This window comes from Aspergillus steynii (genome assembly GCF_002849105.1).
Source record: "Aspergillus steynii IBT 23096 chromosome Unknown P170scaffold_5, whole genome shotgun sequence".
Classification (NCBI taxonomy): Eukaryota; Fungi; Ascomycota; class Eurotiomycetes; order Eurotiales; family Aspergillaceae; genus Aspergillus; species Aspergillus steynii.
This window is the reverse complement of record NW_020194402.1, coordinates 1,129,416-1,149,651: the sequence shown is the minus strand read 5'-3', so window position 1 is coordinate 1,149,651 and position 20,236 is coordinate 1,129,416. Positions and strand designations below refer to the sequence as shown.

General features: G+C 39.5%; 5 protein-coding genes across 5 annotated transcripts; 4 read left to right on the top strand and 1 right to left on the bottom strand.

The window, feature by feature from the left end:
• The first annotated feature begins 1,521 nt into the window (after positions 1–1,521).
• P170DRAFT_437577 (uncharacterized protein) lies at positions 1,522–1,986 on the top strand. The gene has a single exon (XM_024849399.1). The coding sequence runs from the start codon at positions 1,688–1,690 to the stop codon at positions 1,910–1,912; it is 225 nt and encodes a 74-aa protein (XP_024703153.1). The 5' UTR covers positions 1,522–1,687; the 3' UTR covers positions 1,913–1,986.
• A 209-nt stretch (positions 1,987–2,195) lies between these two features.
• Positions 2,196–2,841, top strand: P170DRAFT_447718 (uncharacterized protein; the record flags this gene model as incomplete). The annotated part of the gene is made up of 2 exons (XM_024850909.1): positions 2,196–2,217; positions 2,348–2,841. The coding sequence occupies 2 exons, from the start codon at positions 2,196–2,198 to the stop codon at positions 2,839–2,841; spliced, it is 516 nt and encodes a 171-aa protein (XP_024703152.1).
• A 706-nt stretch (positions 2,842–3,547) lies between these two features.
• P170DRAFT_359792 (uncharacterized protein) lies at positions 3,548–4,051 on the bottom strand (the record flags this gene model as incomplete). Its single annotated transcript, XM_024844379.1, has 2 exons — positions 3,548–3,733; positions 3,794–4,051. The coding sequence occupies 2 exons, from the start codon at positions 4,049–4,051 to the stop codon at positions 3,548–3,550; spliced, it is 444 nt and encodes a 147-aa protein (XP_024703151.1).
• A 10,181-nt stretch (positions 4,052–14,232) lies between these two features.
• On the top strand, positions 14,233–15,999 carry P170DRAFT_447716 (uncharacterized protein; the record flags this gene model as incomplete). Its single annotated transcript, XM_024850908.1, has 8 exons — positions 14,233–14,311; positions 14,396–14,709; positions 14,797–14,887; positions 14,942–15,098; positions 15,168–15,276; positions 15,355–15,519; positions 15,589–15,767; positions 15,801–15,999. 8 exons carry the CDS (start codon positions 14,233–14,235, stop codon positions 15,997–15,999), a joined length of 1,293 nt encoding a protein of 430 aa, XP_024703150.1.
• A 1,380-nt stretch (positions 16,000–17,379) lies between these two features.
• P170DRAFT_437575 (uncharacterized protein) lies at positions 17,380–17,860 on the top strand. Its single transcript, XM_024849398.1, has 2 exons — positions 17,380–17,477; positions 17,544–17,860. Exon 2 carries the CDS (start codon positions 17,554–17,556, stop codon positions 17,782–17,784), a length of 231 nt encoding a protein of 76 aa, XP_024703149.1. The 5' UTR covers positions 17,380–17,477; positions 17,544–17,553; the 3' UTR covers positions 17,785–17,860.
• Positions 17,861–20,236: the final 2,376 nt, after the last annotated feature.

Sequence of the window (20,236 nt, the reverse complement as noted above, 5' to 3'; positions counted from 1 at the left end):
GGTGATTTGCTTAACAAGAGTGGTAAGTAAACTATAAACCCCCAAAGTTCTCTTCTCTCAATGGCAGATAGACTGAGTCTTTTGTCCAGGTTTCATCAGTGAAGCACAACGCAATATGATCATGGCCCACGCTACTAGCAGAACGTTTATTAAACACTATCGTCCCCGTCGACATACCGGCTTACAGGAGATCATGTGCGGCCTCAACCCTGATGAAGAGTTCTCTAAAGCTATGACCCGGATAAGCCATTAGATTGATCAGCGGCGACCACGGTATCTGAGTGACGCTGATCGGGAATCGGTGGAGAAGGACCCGGAACTACAATCAGCTATACACTGGTAATTCGAGCTGGACTCTTAGTGCGGCGGCTGCTTTTATAACCCAGCGTTGCGAGCGATGCTAGAGGACCAGAAGTGTAAAGTCCATAATCTGCGTCAGCATCTGCAAGAAAAACGGCGGAAGGAAATATGCCGTGATTTTAGTTAAAAACAGGCAGTAATTAACATTAAGCGACAGCTGACCGGTGGGGCTGTCAGTGACGAGCCCGCGCGCGAGGTATTATGGAAAGAGTTTGTAATACCACCGGAGCAGATTCTTCTTGTTGAGATGTTCTTCACTTGGCCCACCACTGATTTATTAGAGGATGAGTAGATACAATACAATAAAGCTGTTGCTGCTGGAATACAATATTGCGGTTTTCAGGAGGGTGGGCCCCTTCGGGGACGACAGAAGTGCTCTGTACCGTCTGATAATAATAATGTAGTTCTATCTCCGCTAGCTCAAAAAATAAAGACTGATGCGCCGCCAACTGCGTCATCGGAGAAGGAATGTATCTCTGGCAGGAAAGATATTCCGAATGCGGAACAAATATTCGCATGCTTCTAATGTCCCAAGGCATACTCCGACTATAATAGAGTAAAAAGGTATTTTAAATTATTATATTTGATGGACCGGAAATGTAATTTTTGCGATCTGTCTGTCCTGTACGAGATACACTTGCGGAGGCATGCTGGGGATGTATATGGCCTTCGAACGTAAGCATCGGGTTCTACTTGTCTAATACTGGAGGCCCTTGCCTATTTTATTTACGTGTTTATCTCTTTAAGCTTAATTGGTGAAGGTATCGTTGGATTGGTTGCTGTTTCATTAGAGAGTACTTTATTTGTCGTGATTATCTAGAGCCTTCGCAACAGATTGTACTTGTTTCTTAGATGTCCAGTTGTGACGATTGAATAATATTGACCATGTTAAGAACAAATCGAGGGCAGCAGGAATTGAAACTTAAAAGAGGAAATACTAGATTAATTTGTGTTCTGCCAGGCGGTGCGTGAAGCTGATGGGATCCGGATCGTCGTGGAGGAACAACTGACGGACGGAGTACTGCGATACCGGATGAAGCGCGGTGGCGAGATCACAGGGTTTGAACAGGTTACCAAGCCCTATGGGCTCCGGTACGGGGCCGCGAAAGCATTCAATGATAGCCGTAAGTCTCCGTTGCCCAGTTTTTTCCCGTTTGAATCGCTTGAGTCCTAACCCTTCTTTCCTTAAGCAGCGGACGTGACAAACGTGGTCCAAAGTGTGATATTACAGCATGCTAGCATTAACACATTTGTGAAACACTACAGTGTGGGCATACATGTCGACGCCCAGGCAATTGTCCGGGGTTTACCGGCCCAAAAGCAGTTAATGCGCTTTGCCACTTCTATGAGTCGGTCAATTAAACCCCGACGACCGTACAAGCTCGACGACACCAGCTGTGTCAATGAAGTACCTCGCGTGCGCGCTTTGCAGGAATACGTTCGTGAACGTACAATCATGGATCGGATGATGAGGGGACCACGGACGAGAAAGGCTCGGAGCCATATTACTCCGATAGTTCCTAGACCTCTGAACGGCTTAGAAGTGCAATGAACCTTTCGCAACTAAAGGTCGGGAATTTAGGTTGCCTATTTATCTAGTATCATGGCTTGAGCAATACTGCAGGTTGTATTTTCTTCCAGTCAAACTCAAATCGAATTTCGGTTTACAGTAGGCCTCGCTATGGCTTCAACAGTCTTTAATGCTTCTAGGTGGTGTGGTACACGGCCACTTATCTACCCTTTAAAAAACACCACGCGTTTGTAGCTTGCACAAGCGCGTTTTCCTGGCAACTGCGTAGAAACGCCTTTTCAAAGACGGGTAGCTTGCAGCAAAGATGCACCGTCAAGCAGCCAGTCGTAAGAGACCACGTGCGAGACAGGTAACATGGGAAGAGTGACAGGTGCGCGCACCTTATTGGCCGCGTGCTCGTGTTTGCCCGAACCCCGCAGGTCAAAGATCTCCCGCAAGACTATCAGCTTGCCTCAGACAACCAGCTTTCCAACTCCATATCCAATCCCCCTTTTCTTAGCTTTTTGATTACCCTAACCTCGAAAATGGGAAGTCGAACTGAATTGGACATCGAAGCAATGAAAACCACCAGTACTTTAGAGGAAATGGGCATCGACTCAAATAATATTACAGAAAGCTTCATTTCGCGTTGCATTGCTGCTCAGTCGTTTGCGGACTACCTCACCGAATCTGATACTGATATCGAAAACTCAACTCTCCCTCCCAGTAGACGTTGGCTATGGTATTGCAAGCTTCCCGATTGCCCAAAATACTATTCGGCCTGGACTTGCAAAACCAATTTCCTTCTTCACCTCTACGAGACACCAATTCATCGCGAGGATGGCAATACAAAGACGCGCGAAGATCGACGTACACTAGCAAGAAGCTGGAGGGAGGAAACTGCGTACGATCTCAGTGAGCCAAAAAAATCACCACCACAACATGATGATTATCAAAATGGAAACAAATGAACTTGGAGCTCAGAATCCATTTGTCCTTTTAACAGGCGGCATATGAGCTTTTACGTGCTGATGGTACAGCTTCATGTGGAGAGCTTTCAAGTTGTTTATCTTTACTGTGTCGTTTGGCTTTGGATCTAAGGATGTACCCGGGCAGCTTGCAGAACCTTAGAGGTATCAATATACTCCTTAGCCGATCTGGACTGGATTCAGTTCATATTCCATGTTGCGAGCTTGTCTGTTACACATTTGCACACGATGGGGTCCGACAACACCCAGTCTCTTGCATCATATATCAGGGCAACCATAATTGGTCAATGGCAGAAGTGGCCAGAAGGTTGGGACTCGACCTCCGCAGTTTCACATCAGTTGCTCTCAAGTGGCACAACAGCCAGGACCACATGAAAAAGGCCTGCAGGTTCTACATAGGATGAGGCTAGTGCGAGCACTTGGCTCCAGAAAGTCTGTTGGTCAGTCCCAGGGTGTTGTAGTTGATACTTCATCTAAGGAGTCGAACTATGAAAAAACAGTTGGCTCCAAGTTAATCCATTCTCTGCAACTAATGAGTATTCTCGTCTAGCACATCACATGAATGAGAGAGCATGAATGAGGGAAACAGTCTGAAATCCAAAGTACAATCCAGCCCCAAGCTTCTAGTCAGGAGGCAAGATCTCCCTGTTATTAGGCTGAAAGGACTAGTTCCGTAGGTCGTACCCAATCACAAGATCCTGCGCAGTAGTTCCTTAAGAAAGCCGTCTGCTTTGGCCGCTTGCTTGGGGAATATCTTCTGGGTGTCTTTGGTGTACTTCTTTAGCGCGGCGTTGTTAGGAAATTTTTGAACGATCGCTCCTGTGCGGCGAGAGTCGATCAGGTCAAATATGTTGACATGTACTTTAGCAAGAGCCTTTATTGTTTAGTTTCATTAGTCTAGACAGTTTATAACTAGAGATAAGGAGAAACATACCTTTCGACACTGCGTGACGCTAGTTAAAGGCCCCTCGACCCGCAACTCTTGACAAAGAGCTTGGTAGTTTTGAAGTTTGTTACCAATATCATAATAATGTCCAAACTCAGTACTTGCGAATTTGACCAGTTCTTTTCTGTATCTTTTAGAACCAGTAGTCCAATTCCTATAATGTGCTAGACGAGAAAATTCCTCGCTTGCAGAGAGAGACGGGTTAGGCTGGAAGCCTGGAAAACGAGAGAAGAACTCATCCTCCATTTTTTTCATAAGTAGGGGAAACGGGTTGTGGGACTTAGAGGTGTTTAGTAGAACCCACTTAATTATCTTAAATACCGCTTGAGATTTTGGTTCTGCCCCCCTATTATAGTTACGAGCCAAGCTGGAGGGTGTCTTTGGGATTCCTATATCTGCCTTACCTGGTATCTTTTGCATACTCTCAGGAGAGGAAAGGAGGAAAGGCCAGTGATTGGTAGCCCCACACCTTTTACCTGGTCATCTATCTTTGACCCATGCAAAGCTGGCATTTTCTCTGGTGGCGCCTCCCAACTGTTGGATCCCATTGGAAATTATTAAATCACGCCCTTTTGCGCCAGTAGTCGGTGTTAAAGCTGTGTGTTATGTACGAACCTAAGCGCTACGAGACAAAGAACAAGGCTGACGGGGAGGTCGCCAAGAGGAAGCTAAGTCAGAGCGGAACAGTGACAGCCAACCGATCCACGGAGAAGTGTTAACCATATCTGGATTTAGGGGATCATGTGATTAGTGTTTCCGACATGGAAGGCGATCCTGGGCGGGCCTGTATCCACTTCATCAGACGGATCACCAAGGTGGGGAATTCAGCCTTTCACGTGCCGCAGCCTCGTCTGGCCTGTTACCGCTTCACCTCTGGGTGATGACACAAGGCGAGCCAACATTTTATCACTATAGGTGTTTAAACTCCGCTCCGGCGGCGCAGCTAATCTGCATCGACGGCGAAGCAAGAGTCCCGTCCGCATGTTGCGCCGCCTAGAGACACAGCAAAACGGGACGACCTAATCGTAAGCAAGTCCGCAAACACCTCACTGAATGTGGCCAGAAGCTCCACCATCGAGGCGTAGTCTAAAAACGCTGTACTTGATTAAATATGCCCTCTCTAACCCCGCCTCGCTGCTCGAAGGACTTTCTCGAAAAAGAGAATCTAATCTGGAGTAAATATGACAAGCCGACCGGGCAAAAATCGCGGGCGCTTTTTTCTACATGTTCTGTTCAGTAAACCACCATAGCAAACTAAGACCCGTTTCGAGCATATACTCGAGTTCAGAACCGGCGCCCGGGACTTTGACAATTTTTGTTATTGTATCGTGCGCCAAGGATGCCGCTAGACCAGATATAGAAGGCTTTATAATACATATTGCATGGTACATACGGTACCAAACCGTAAAACAGCCATCGCAGGTATTTAGCCTTGGAAATCGTATTATGTTATAACAGTGGCTGTGATCGGCTATCCGCCATCAAATCGAAGGGGGCGAAACTTCAAGAAATATGAAAATCAATATAAAAGGCTCAGTTATCCCAGTCCCTCCTTTGAATAGAGATTAGAAATATAAAAGAAAGATTATTTGACAGATTGTAAACAGATTCAATCGGAAGATGGACAAAATCTAATAATAAGAACAAGACCGGACCTATACCCAAGGGCTAATATATTATGTTTAATATCATAGCAATAAGGTCCACGAAGTTCAAAAGGAAGCCATATTACTCTTTCACCGCTAAAATACACCCAATAGTTCTGAACCGATATCTGAGAGCGTTGTTCGTGCTCTACATGGGCATTACCTGACGCCACGGACCTAACCGAATCAGAATGGCCCTCAAAGGTGCGCAGCTCCGCGCCGCTCTGGGTATCCCAGACCTTGATGGTCTTATCATCAGACCCTGACACAATCCTCTGGCCGTCCGATGAGAAGGCCACGGATAAAACCTAATAGGAATGGCCCTCAAGGATGCGCAGCTCCGCGCCGCTCTGGGCATCCCAGACCTTGATAGTCTTATCACGAGACCCTGACATGATCTTCTGGCTGTCTAATAAGAAGGCCACGGAACTAACCCAATGGGAATGGCCCTCAAGGGTGTGCAGCTCCGCGCCGCTCTAGGCATCCCAGATCTTAATAGTTTTATTATCAGACCCTGACATAATCCTCTAGCCGTCTGATAAGAAAGCCACGGACCTAACTGAATCAGAATAGCCCTTAAGGATGCGCAGCTCCGCGCCGCTCTGGGCATCCCAGACCTTAATAATCTTATCATCAGACCCTGACACGATCCTCTGGCCATCTAATAAAAAGGCTATAAATAAAACCCAATTAAAATAGCCCTCAAAGGTCTACAGCTCTGCGCTCTATAACTTCTGAACTTTCAGCAAAACAGGTATCTAATTAGGTTGTTTGTTATTGAAGACCTTTCTAATAATACTATCTGTAAAAGAAAACGCGAGTCCAGTATAATAGATTTGGAATAGGGTATTATTCATCATTTAAATATATTTTAAAAGAAATTAGTTAGCATCCCATAGGAAGCCTCTTAATTCTGTTCTTCTATTCTCCTGGAAGAATATTAGTGGCTATTTAGTAATAGTTTAAATATTGACTTACTCTTAACTCTGACTGTAGTGTATTTATTGTACTAACAGTCTTAGTGGCGAGTCCCATTAAGCTTATTGCCTCTAACCAATGGAGGAAATGCTCTTTCAGAAACAAGAATACCTTTATTTCAGACATATCGGATTTGCTATTTCTGAAATAATACACCCAATAGCAGCAGGAGTAGCGCAGGCTTTGGGAAATGTGCTGAGACATCGTATGACTGTTAATTTCTTCCCGCTGTATCCCATAACTTGATAATTGACAGATATTGTATGTTAGCCCCGATGAGGAATCTTTTATGACGCGCAGATATTGTCCCAGAAGGTTTCCGTGAGTGTTTTTCTCATTAACACGCAAGTCTTCATCTTCTGTATAAATAAGGAATTCTCGGAACAATAGATGCAAGATACGGACTAGTTTAGCAGAATCTATGGGAATACTAAGGACTAAGTAAAACATATCCAGTTAAACCATAATCATTTTTTTTTCTATACTAATAAACTCTGGAAGATCTTTTACAGACAATAAGTCAGCAAAAAAAATAATAACACTTATTATCTTATAAAAGTCTTTCTTGAGGTCTGAACAGCTCTCAACAAAGTCTTTTAATATTAGCCGGTATATCCTTCCCATTCCGGACGATGCCGTCGTATCCTGGTTTTTAAGGATAATCACAAACTGTTCTTCTGGCATTTTATACTTCTCTTCGACAAAACAGTAAATTGTAGCTATAAAAATAAACAGAGGAACAGCTATTTTAACTAATTTCTCTGTCCTCTCATATCCAGGCCAATTCTCAGGGACTTTCCCCTTTTCCTTTAAGAGAGAAAATCAATACTATAAAAAAACACGGATATTATCTTTAATACTAGGTACTTCTTGCAAAACAATACCTTAATGATCGCGATTTTATTTAAAGCTATCATGTATTAAAAGCTTAGGCCGGCTTATCAGGAATATCCGCAGGCAAATAGACTTAGATCCCTGTAGCCGTGGTAAAAGTCTAAGTAAGACTTTAATATCATTATTATCGCACTCATCTAATACATCTATTATAATCACAGAAGTAGTTTTATACTGCTCTCTCTTACTTAATAATTAAATAAGAAGCTTCTCAAATTACTGGTCGAGAGCTCTAGTAGATAAATCTATATCCTTCCGAATTACTCCTAACACGCCAGGAGTCAAATACGGGTAACTAACTATTAGTTACTTTATAATTATCAAAATAAATCTTCTCGCATTACCACGGTCCGCCTCGCCTCTTTTAAAAAAGAAACTACCTCCTAGTAGTCCCTTTTCTCTAAGTAACTCTGTGATTATCCGGGAGATAGTAGACTTGCCAGTTCCTGCTATACTATTTAACTAAAATATAGGTTTATCGGATGTTTTGGCCTAGTCTATAATCTGGCAAAGGAGATCACGTCTGGTTCCTGGTAGGTACTTCTCTCTATACTGATTCTCATATGAGTCGTATAATGCCCCTTGCGCGATAGATAAACTAAATCTTTTAATAAGAGCTTGCAGATGCTCTAATATCTCCTTATTAATTCTAGCTAGCCGGGACTCTGCTTCTTTCTTATTTTGTAAAAAGGTATCTAAGGTATTAAAATAAATACACTAATATAGTTTCTGCTATTCTTCCTTAATAAATAACTGAAGTTTAGTAAGCTGTTAATCGGTTATCAGTGTGACATAAATTAATATTCTTTTTCTGATACTGGGTTACTGGGTAGCTAATAGCTCTGCTATATATCAAAGAATAGTAATATAAATCCTGATTATCGCACGGTCTATCTTAATATTTTTCTTGGAGCTATTACAGTAAAACTTTTATTTAATATAAGTATATTAAGTAATAATGTCTGCAAGGTATTCTGACAATTTAAATAAGGCATCCCGTAAGTCAAGTCGATTTTGCGCCATCTATAATTAAGAATATCAGTCTCCCGCTATAGAATAATAGTAACATGGCTCACTGTCAATCCAAGGGAAACAACTGCCCATGTACTTGCTATATAATAGATAGGATTAAAGGCTACCACGGCAGTAATAATATCTTTGAATAATAATATAGTATTAAGTATTTTCTGTGACAGCCTTCAAAGATCTATGTTTTCTCCTGTTAACTAACAGATTTTAATATTTTTTTTCTAGTATTCCTTATATTACTTCTTAGTTATTTAGATAATCTTATTAATAATATACCTAGTCTAAAAGAAACTTTCCTTCTTTTCTGAATTAGTATTAGCTTATACTATAGATAGAATAACTTACTTCTCGGGATTTAGCTTATTATAGGCAGATTTTTATAGGTCTTCGGGCAGGGAAGTATCCCGAGTGTTAACTGTATCAGGCGGTATGGCTGCGGTGATTAGGACTAATACGGGAACCACAGACTGGTTGGGTTAACTCCTAATATAATATAGCTCGGACTTATTATAGTAGGAAATACTAAGATTTTTTAACCACTGTTTTATTATAAGCAAATCTAAATAATTATAATATATGCTAAAACTTTATAGAGAATGACCTGGGGAGAATAAATAAGGTAAAGTAGATTTTTTATAAGAGTATCTTATCTTGATGTATTAGTGCGGCTAAAAGGGTAGAGTCTTATTATTAACTAATAATAAGCTACTATATTATCATAATCAGCTTCCCCCTCCTATCAAGCTTACGTTCTGTTCGAGCTATAGAAAATCTTGGTTAGTCAGTGCTAACCAGACACTAACTTACTAACTTCCTTCACGCGCAGATTGAACCGTGGGATGAATATAGGACAGGCCAGAGATCCACATAGTCTTTACTGCCAGGGGCACATTTTTTATGTAGAGTTTGTATTACAACTATACCCCTTAGCCTCTTTATCCCGGTTAAATCTAACTATAATTACCAGCGGACATTACATACTGGCCAGAGGTTACCAGTTATACTAGACTTAATATAGAAAAATAACAGCCCGTTATATAGGTCACGTTACAAAGCAGGATACCTTATATCAGATCTAGTCAGTAACTCTAAGCTATTATATTATCTCCTTCGCGAGAAAACTAGCAACTTATTTACAGCAAGGGCTAGATTAAAACAATACCTATAGCTCTACTGATTATTCTTATTAGCTTATTAAGGATCTTCCCCGTGCTACATAATTTACTTATTGAAGCTAATACCATATAATATTTTCTAGGCTCCTCGGCGGCATCTACTGTATCGAAGAGAGGGCATGCAGCCCTCTTAATAACTACACTACGCAGCTCGAATTATGGCAACAAATTCTGTTATATGCCCCTACCCCTGGGAACTTCGGCTTTGAAATGCCAGCCTTTTGTAATCCCTCCCCTGCGTGTATATCTCAGGAATCTTTTATTTTATTACTTAAACTTCTACGTAAGCAAGTCAGCCTTTTTTATAATGCTGACTGGGATAATAAGAGTATATTATATATTATTAAATAAAAAATAACTATAAATAATCAGGTTGTGTTAAAAGACATTAAACAAGATTTAAAGCTAAAACCACGGTTTTACTGGCAAGCAATTACCAAAAAGGCCAAAAAAATTATAGGCCGGAAGAAGAACTCCAACTAATGTGTGAGATTAAATAATACTATAATTATGGTTTCTGTGAATGATTGTAAATATCACGATCTCACTAAACAATTTAAATATATTGATGTTAATTAGACCACTATAAAGAAATAATTTCTGTTATAAAGGCCATTTTTCTATGCAGGGAAAAAGTTAAGGCTTTCTATAATTATTAACTACTTAGAGGACAGCAACCCATCTCCTTCTTAAATAAATAAAAGAGGGCTAATATTAATAATAGCAAGAATACTAAAAAAATAAAAAACTTAAATAAAAACAGAATACTCTTCTGGGCAACCTGCTGCCTAGGAGGATATATATAAGATAATATATTACTCTGGTTGACCGTACTACTATAATAACTAGTTCTACTAGTTAGATCCGGCAGGGAAAAAGCATTATAAACTCTTATTATACCACCTGAGAAGTCTTGTTTAGCATGTGAAGGACAGAAATATTCTAGAGACCTATAATAATATTCTATATAAGGTTCGGGAAAGATTATATATAAAGGATAAAAAACAGTGTAAAAAAAGACAGAAACTAATTAGCCTAGTAAATAGATTAGTCCCTTCTATTAATATTTATTTCCTTCCGGTATAGTTACCCCAAGTATTAATAATTCTAACAGGCAATATTGATAGTCATATGTCAGGGTCTGATTAGGCTGAAAAAATTAATATCTCCGGACTTTTTAAAATAGCAGTAGATAACTACACTAACTAGCAGCTAACCCGGGTAAATACTAAACTTTTTAAAAATAATATTAAAAAGGCCCGAGATATTATATTAGAAAATTATCTCGACCTTTCATAGGTTTATTGCGAGGTTAAGCCCGAGTTTTATGTTGAACAGGGTGTGAAGATAAGAGTTGCCCGCAGGTTTGTGCGTGATATTAGTCTATAGGTAAAGACTTGTACACATAAAGATAGTGACGATAATATTTATTAATATAGAACAGGAGAGATATATATTTAGCTTTAATAGTTCTGTGTTATCTTATATATCCCTGATAGGTCTTAAACTTAAACAAGACATAAAAATTCTTTAAAAAAAGCAAGCATATTTGATTATTATCTACTTAACTACTTTAATCCAAGGAAATAATAAATATATAATTATTATTTTAACTATATTCAAAGATCCTCTTCAAGCTCTAAACAGATAATATATTAACTAAAACATGCCAAAATGTGCAACAGCCCACAACATAATATTACTATCAACTATCCTTTAATCACTAAGCCTATATTACGGAAATATCCTTTAGTACTCTCCTTCCTTGCGCCTACAACATCTACACACCACTTAAGAAAAAAACCAAACCCTTAATTAGGGTTGTTTTTATAAGATTACTAATTCTATTAAATAAACGACTTTAATTCCGCAAAGAATTCTTTAATAAGATTCAAATCAGGCAAGTAGGATAGTAAATATACTAATATAACCCCTCTTTAAAAACATATTTCTTTAATCCTCTCTGAATAATAAAATAAAATATTATCTATTACCAGAACAGATTTAGGCTTAGAATATCTTCCATAATAATAAAGGAGTTCCTTAATAAAGTCCTCAAAGCAAGATGCGTCAGTTGAACCTTAAAATATACAAAAAAAACAATATTATTATAAGTATAGGCTAGAAAAATATAATAGCGCTGGCCTTAATAAAACTTTGTAATATATATAAGCACAATACCTAACAGAAACTAACCAGTCCTTCTAGTTCTTATTTACCTATTATATCCTGATTTATTAACAAAAACAAATTAGCTAGACTAGAAATCTAAGATAAAATTAGTATACTTGTCTTATAAGTTAGTATTTTACTTAATAGCCTTTTACTTGGCTTTCTTCTTTGACCAGCCTTTATCTAAGAGCGCATGTCTAATGCTGGATTTTGATACTTCTTTTTAAAATATATTATATACAAAAACCACTATTTTATCCAAGTATAAATAAGGCTTTTCAAGTAAATAATCATAAAAACTTTTAATTATAACCGGGATGAGACTCCGCGGCCGTCTATCTTAATTTAAGGGGGCTTTTATCATACCAAACATGCGTTTATTAGAACATAGTCTTCTAATAATATATATTTATAGTAGTCAGCCGCTTCAGCTATTTAGACAGCTATAAATTCTTTACTTATTATTATATCATCAATAAGCTGCAGAGTAGGCGCGGCTAAATTAGATGCTATCCTATTATACACAATATAAAACATATGATCGACGGTTGAAGTAGGAAGGAATGTTAAGGTAGGGGCTATAAGATACCGCAGTACCAATGTGGCTGATGATATAATCACATGGAGTTATATAACGGTATACATTGATATAATACATGGCCTATGTTTTGAGACTAGCCAAATAAGGACTAGTGCCATCATGGCGAAGGAATTGGAAAACAATTAATGAATATAAGACCCGGGCGCCGGTAGTGAACTCCAGTGTACAGCTCAGCTCTTGGGGGTGTTTTCGCTCCCACGGCTAGTCTCTATCCTCCTGATAACTTAGCCGTATTACGCAAGAACCAAATTACTCTGAAGAACATATCTAGAGATCTCAAAATCCGGTCGGGGGATCCAATAAATTGAACCCTATCCTGCTGGAAGGTCTGACCCGCTCCCAGAACCATCAGTACTGTAACATTCTTGGGAGATATATGTACAGCGAACAAACATTCTGCTATCTGTGGGAGTTATCGTCTAAACCCATAATAAAGGAGAGAGTATAAGGCGGTGAAGTATTCATTTACAGTACAGTACAATGAACGATAGGACGGCATAAGTGTTGTGGATTCGGGCTTTCTGGTCTAGTCCGATGACGGATATAGTGGAGAGTTAAGGTGAGTTGGAATAATTTCTTGCAAGAGACCTGGGGGATGCTAAGGTATTAGGAAATGCACGGACCTACGATGGGGGCAATTCCCTCCGGCTTGGCACTTACCCCCGTGGGTATACCCACTGGGTAACTATACCCACGGGGGTAAGTTAGGTAAGCCCTTAATAGCGAAGGCTAACTAACTAATAGTCTCTGGCGCAGAAGCCGTTTGAGTTCTTAGGGTGGTGGAGGCTAGCCGCAGGAACTCAATTTGAGAGGAAAAACGCACTCCCAAAAGCTAAGTTGCATGTTCAAAGCAAATCCTAGTTTGCCAGGATGGTCTACTGTTCAATAAGACTATAGAAAAGCGTGTCTGCGACAATTGCCCAGTCGCCCTATAATCTTGACTCTAGGTTAGGTACTGTACATATTAATATTGGTTACACTGAGATTCGAAACCTCATTCACCCCTGCGAAAACGAAGTTCATTCCCAACCCCTAACGCTAAGAGGGGAATCCACCTAGCTAGACCATATTGGGACAGACTGTAATCTAGATATTTTTAGAAACTGATGCGGAACGGACCCAAACCAAAACTGCTCACAATTTTACTGTTCTGTATTGTACCATAATTACACTCTCTCCTTGATTCCCCCACTCCTTGTTGCCGCTGTCGGTCATCAGTCAAGAACCTCGCTCCACATCATGGCATATCGTTAGCCTGACAGCGTGGGCTTGTGTATAATCAATCCACTTGGAACTATAATGCTGACTATCAAGAGTAAATGTCTCGGGACATGTGTGATAGACAAGCCACTGCGACTGCTGTGCTGTTACTTACTGCACAATAATGAATGGGTTAATCTCGCACACGCGTGGCCTACGTTCTGTGCACCAATAACAAAGAAGCTTATCTTGTCTTCAGCCTCGCTCTTAGCGCCTACCCCTTACCTCTGTTATCTTACCTGTGACCAACCTTCTCTTCAGCAACTTCCCGAGAACATTACAGGATAGCAGGCCTTACTATTGATGAGAAAAGCTGCCCCAAGCAGTTTAATATAGAACCGCTCTCTAGTGCAGCAAGTATCATTGCAATCATCCAAATCACTAGGGCTATTACTAAGATATGCGGAAGTTATATTAGCAAAGTTAAAGAGGCAAGGCAAGATATTCTCTATCTACAAGAGGAGATCGATGCCCTCTCCCAGATACTTAAACCCCTTGAGAAGCTTCTTCATAACCAAAACCCTAGGAAGCCCGGTGCTTCCCAAAATTTAATCAATAATGTCACTAAATGCTCTTCAACCCTCACGAGATTAAGGGATAAAATCGACCCAGAAGCAACACAGACCCCAATAAGGAAGTGGGGACTTCGAGTATTAAAATGGCCAATAAAAAATGAGGAGGTGGTCAAGGTTATTTCTGAAATCAAGAGATATAAGACCTTATTCGCGTTGTCGTTGGCCGTGGACCTACAGTAAGTATATAATTGATGCTTCAAAATATGAAGGAACTGACTTAAAATCAAGGCAATCTACCAATTGTCTTGATCAAAAGATAGACCTCGGCCGGTTACACATCGCAAAAGGCGCAGTGTTTAATGACTATGAAAATCAACATACCGAATGCCTCCCAGGAACTCGAGTAAAGCTACTTCGCGAGATTTACCGCTGGATCGAGGCTCCTGATGGAAAATGTATATTCTGGTTAAATGGCATGGCCGGAACAGGAAAGTCAACTATTACCCGTACTGTTGTAAGCCGCCTGAAGGGGCAGAGTCTCCTCAGGGCTAGCTTTTTTTTTAAAAGGGGCAAACAGGACCGAGGAAATGCTAAATTACTTTTTTCAACACTTACAAGACAATTAGGAGGCACTGTACCTTAACTTGTGCCCGGCATCCAAAAGTCAATTAAGGATGATCCCTATATTTCGGGAAGAGTGCTTAGAGAATAATTTGAGAAGCTCATACTGCAGCCACTTATTGCTGTTAACCCAGACGCAAATTCAATTATACTAGTTGTGATTGATACACTGGATGAATACAACCAAGATGGTGATATCTGAGAGATTATTTGACTTCTACCACGTGTCCAGGAGTCCCGCTCAGTACATCTCCGATTCCTGCTCACAAGCAGGCCCGATCTACCCATCAGGCTAGGGTTCCAAGGTATCAAAGGTGATTATCAATATCTGATACTTCATAAGATTCCGAATCCTGTGATAAAACGCGATATCAGATTATACTTTAAGGAGAAATTCCGACAGTTATAGTAAGAGCGCGACCTTCCGGAAGACTGGCCAGGGGACAAAACAATAAATACACTTGTCAAGAGAGCTATCCTATTATTTATTTCCGCCACTACGCTTTTTCGATTTATTAGTGATGACTGCTGGAGTGCTACCGAGCGCCTCAGAGTTATTATGAGTGACAAAACCAGATATGTGACAAAAATGGAGGATACCTATATGCCTATATTAGATCGACTTCTTACAAATAAGGATAAAAAGGAATCTTAACAGTTAGTACAGGGATTTAAGAATACAATTGGCATCCTTATTCTCCTTGCTACTCCTTTATCGGTATATTCTCTTGCTAAGCTGTTACAGCTGGACACAGATCAGATCCAGATACAATTCAAACTGTTCTACTCTGTCCTTGATGTTCCTGCCAGGGCAGAGTATCTAGTCCGAATCTTACATCTTTCATTTCGGGATTTTCTTCTTGATAAAAAACAGGAAGGAAAGCTATTCTAGGTTAACAAGAGAGCGGTGCATGCTAAACTGACTGTACAATACCTTAAGCTCATGCAGGATAATCTCTATGGACTACGGAGGAATATCTGCAATCTAAAACATGATACAGTACAGCGGAATGATATAGATAAACAGACTCTGAGATATTCCCTGCCGCCAGAATTACGTTATGCGTGTTAGTATTGGATGTATCACCTGCTACAGAGTCATAGTCCAGCTAATAAGCTAGTTCAAGCTCTTTTATTCCTCCAGTCACACTTTCTTTATTGGGTTGAAGTGATAAGCCTTTTGGGCATCATATCTGAACTTGTTGAGATGATCCAGAGACTGCGGTCATCTATACAGGTACATAGGGGCAATTTTAGTGCACTATTGAATACTAATAAATATAGGCTGATGAAACTCCTATAATATCGGGTTTTCTATATGATGCTTGGCGGTTTATTCTTTAAAATCGGCATATTGCTGATATTGCACCCCTTCAGCTTTACTCAGCAGGATTAATATTTACTCCGGAGAAATCAGTCATTAGGAGCATATTTAAAAGTGAATTATCAAGATGGTGTCAACTGCCCAGAGTTGAGGAAATGTGGACTGCGAATTTACAGACCCTCGAGGGTCATTCCAGTCCGGTTCTGTCAGTAGCCTTCTCACCGGACAGTCAACTGCTAGCATCTGGCTTTGGTGATAACACCGTCAAGCTCTGGGATCCCCGTACAGGCGAGCTGCGCCAGACCCTCGAGGGTCATTCTGATTGGGTTTGGATCGGGACTAATATTGATGCATTGTCTTTACTCGAAAAGCAGTGGATCTTTTGTAAAGGAAAAAGCAGATTATGGCTTCCCCCTAACTATCGTCCAAGCGGCCTGGCGTTCAAAGCAGGCATTATTGCCCTTGTCCATCCCTCTGGTAGAATCTCTTTTATCTCAGAGTCTCGTTAACTGCTGCATAATAAAGATATACTTTCAAATTCTCCTATATATTCAAATCTCTTTTCAAAAAGAGGGCCTGGGAAATTAGAAGAATTCATACCCTTCTCTTTACTATTTAGAACGCCTGAGATATTTCCACTGGTTTCTAGCTTATGCACCGACTGAGAGATAGAACCTTCCATCAGATTCCACCATGTGTATTAGTTGTACCAATTTTCACATAATGTAATATTATGTTACAAGACAGATACTGTATAAATTACACCCCATGATGTCATAATTTATTTTAGCCCCTTGGCATTAGGGTTTGGGAAGAAGCTTCGTTTTCGTGGGGGTGAATGAAGTTTCGAATCCGAGTGTAACTGAAAATCCTATATTAAATTATCTAGCGGACCCGGTCGATTAACCGATCGCATCTACCGTAATATGTTCCCAAATCACCGTATTCACCCGGTTTTGATTCCCGGCAGGTTCGCACTTGGGGCGCATCCATTTATGACATGGGTATGCTTCCATTTGTCCCGCCTGATCCTATGGACGTCCTTAGGATACAACCTTTTTTCCCCTACCTCTAAGGTAGTATGGTACTGGGGGAGGCTGCTTAGTCCCGAACCACACCTATTGTGTTCGAGTTGACCACCTTGTCATCGACTGAGACGGGATTTCCGAGGGGTTTGCAGGAAACAGGACATAGATGGCGCGGGTACGAACTGCATATTTGGTAACTGCAGCCAACCCTATGATAGGGTGTCTCCCTAGGAGTCTGAGGCGGAAAATTAGTTTTTCCTACTCCGTACGAAGGTGACGACTCCCCTTATACGAAGTGCGGATTATTATTGTTATTGCCCTATAAGCAACCGAAGTTCGCCTTCAATAAACTGTTTTTATCATTTATTTAGTGTTCTAGCTCCGATACAAGTCCACAGTCACTGATTCTACCGCTTACTAGAACCTTTAGTAACAAGCCTTTTTTCTACCTGTATATGACATTTTTGGTCTACCAGTCTAACATTGTTTATCAAGTACAGAAGCCATGTCTACTCTTCACTGGAAAGACGAGGATTTCTATCACCACCATCCTTCCTACAAACAGCAAAGAGACGCCTGTATCAATAGAGTAAATTGGGACGCGCTATGCCGATACGCCTCATCGAAAAACTCAGGCCTTCCTTGTGTCCTCCTTGATAAAAGTACGATCGGTGGAATACATCTCATAAGGCTTCTGAGCTTTGGGAAATTTTCAGCTATAAGATTTATCCCCTAAGCTGCATCTCACATGTCAACACTTTACCTAAACAGGACTTAAACATGGAAAATCCAGATCCTAAGTAATGTTACCTAGGCATCCCTTATCGCTTATACAGGATAATAGTCTATAATGCGGGGATCCGGTCATCCATATTGTAAAACGCTGGTATTGGTTCTGGACAAACTGCGGGGATATACGGGCCACATCCTGGTTACACCTTGTTTTAGGTGCTGGTAGGACATGAGTGTGACAGTTTAAGCCAGTGACGAATACACCCCGAGATTATTGGGCTCAGTAACGCCTTACCTAAATAGGATAATAATCTTTTATACATAAGATCCTTTTATTATTTTGGCATTAATCTTCTATATACGACTCCTAAGTGTTTAGGATTACATCTTTATAAGTATGCGGTAAAGTTCTATCTTATGAACAGTCTTTATCTCTTATTATGAAACGTTTCAAAGCCTTGATTTTATATTTGACTAAGTACACAAAACCCCGAGAGTCAAATATTAGGTCAGACTCATACTTGGCCTATCCGAGAATAACAACAGTTAATGAATTAGATAAAATTGCGGTCAGGTCTCTTCCTTATTATCATCATATATGTTAATAATAATATAGCCTCATGCATGTATCTCAAAGGAGATCGAAGACCAATTCATTCTGACTATTACTATCGAGGAGACTGTGGACTGCTGGAAACATGTCAGCTTTCAGAAATATATAGTCTTGCAAGATATAGTTAGGAGGTCGGATAATGGAGAATGACTGTTAGAATATTGGAATAAACAGCAGGAAATATAAGCCGATTTTGCTAGCTTCTTGCTTTTTATCTCTATAAGTTTATAAGGTAACTAAGAATATCTAACAGCTCTTACTTATTAAAGTAGATAGTAAGATAAATATCTTGATAGAAATATATGTGAGGATATCAGATACTACTAACTAGACTAAAAAGCCTAGCTGGGTACTGGGTAGCCCTTGCAGCATCTTATATGTCAATAATATCTATGTATCCAGTGGTATATACGACTCCGATCTGTGTAAATACGAGGACTAATAATCTTATTGTACACTGAAATGATATAAAGAGAAGTCTGTATCAGGTATTTCAGCTCATAATAGACTACTCTACTGAGTATATCATCTATTTAAAAGGTAGGATATCCTTAGATTTCTGTATCTTAAAATATTTTTCAGTATATCAGACAATAGCTCGAGTCTCTAGGGCCTGTGATTATTGCCACAAAAACCATATAAAAGTAAGATTATTTATGCTCCTAAATAATATTATTCCTTATATTTTATAGTGCTCGGATATAAAGCCTTGCTATATATATGTAAGATTAGATAAATATTGTTTACAGATGCGGTCCGGTAGGATTACAAGCATAAATCCATCCAGACCGATCCTGATTATAATAACTATAGAACCAAGTTTTATATAATATTTTAAGCAATATAATATTAAGCTTTCTAAGGTCACAATTCAAAAGCTAGAAATATCACATAGAACTATTTATTACAAAAGTAAACAAAAAGCCTTATATAGGGAATTGGCTGCCACATTAGAAAGATATATTTTTTTAATAAAGTATTATTTATTTAAAACTCCTGAAAGTAAGGTTTCTGCGGAGGCTTTCCCTAAAATTATATCTGATATTTCAGAGATATTTTATTCTGATTCTCCTTTATATACTTGTTAGTTTGGTCTTTCTAGTTTTCATAGTTTTAATTCTGTATAAATTAAAATCCACTTGTCTCATACCTAATAATAAAGGACAGCTGGAAAGCTAGATTATAATTTATATTATAAGAGTAGGGTCTAAACTTGTACTGCGTTTATAATAATATGGATTTAGTTATAAAATAAGTTTAAAACAGATAGTAAGTAGCCACGCGGCCTATAAAGAGACTACTAAAAGATAGTAAGTAACCATACTTGGTATCAGTCATATCTATTTTTAAATATGGGAGTATCTTCAAGCAGGCAGCTTGTCTAAAAGTTGACTATTGCCTGTGACTGAGCGGATCAGAAAGATAAAAAGTAGCACAGGGCGGGGGGCTAATAGATCCACTATTATGTTTTACACATGCTCTGTTGCTTCAGGTCTAGAGGCTTGCATTATTATAGTCCATTTAGAACTGATTATGGAAGCTGTTATATCTTGCGGCCACAATATAAAAGCCTGAAATCCAATATAAGTATATCAAAATATTAAAGCAAATCTCTAAACATAGTGGAGAAAAATGGTGAATCCTGAATATCACTCATATATAAGATAATTACTAAGTACCTTATAGGCTACCTTTCCTATTTCCTAGGCCTTCACAATCTTGAGTAATTAATTCAAGAAAGGCCAGCAATACTACTTCACAAAATTCAGAATAAAGATACTATTAAAAAAGCTTTTTAAACTTATACCAGGCATTATAAAAAGTTATCCAGCTCTAGCACCTA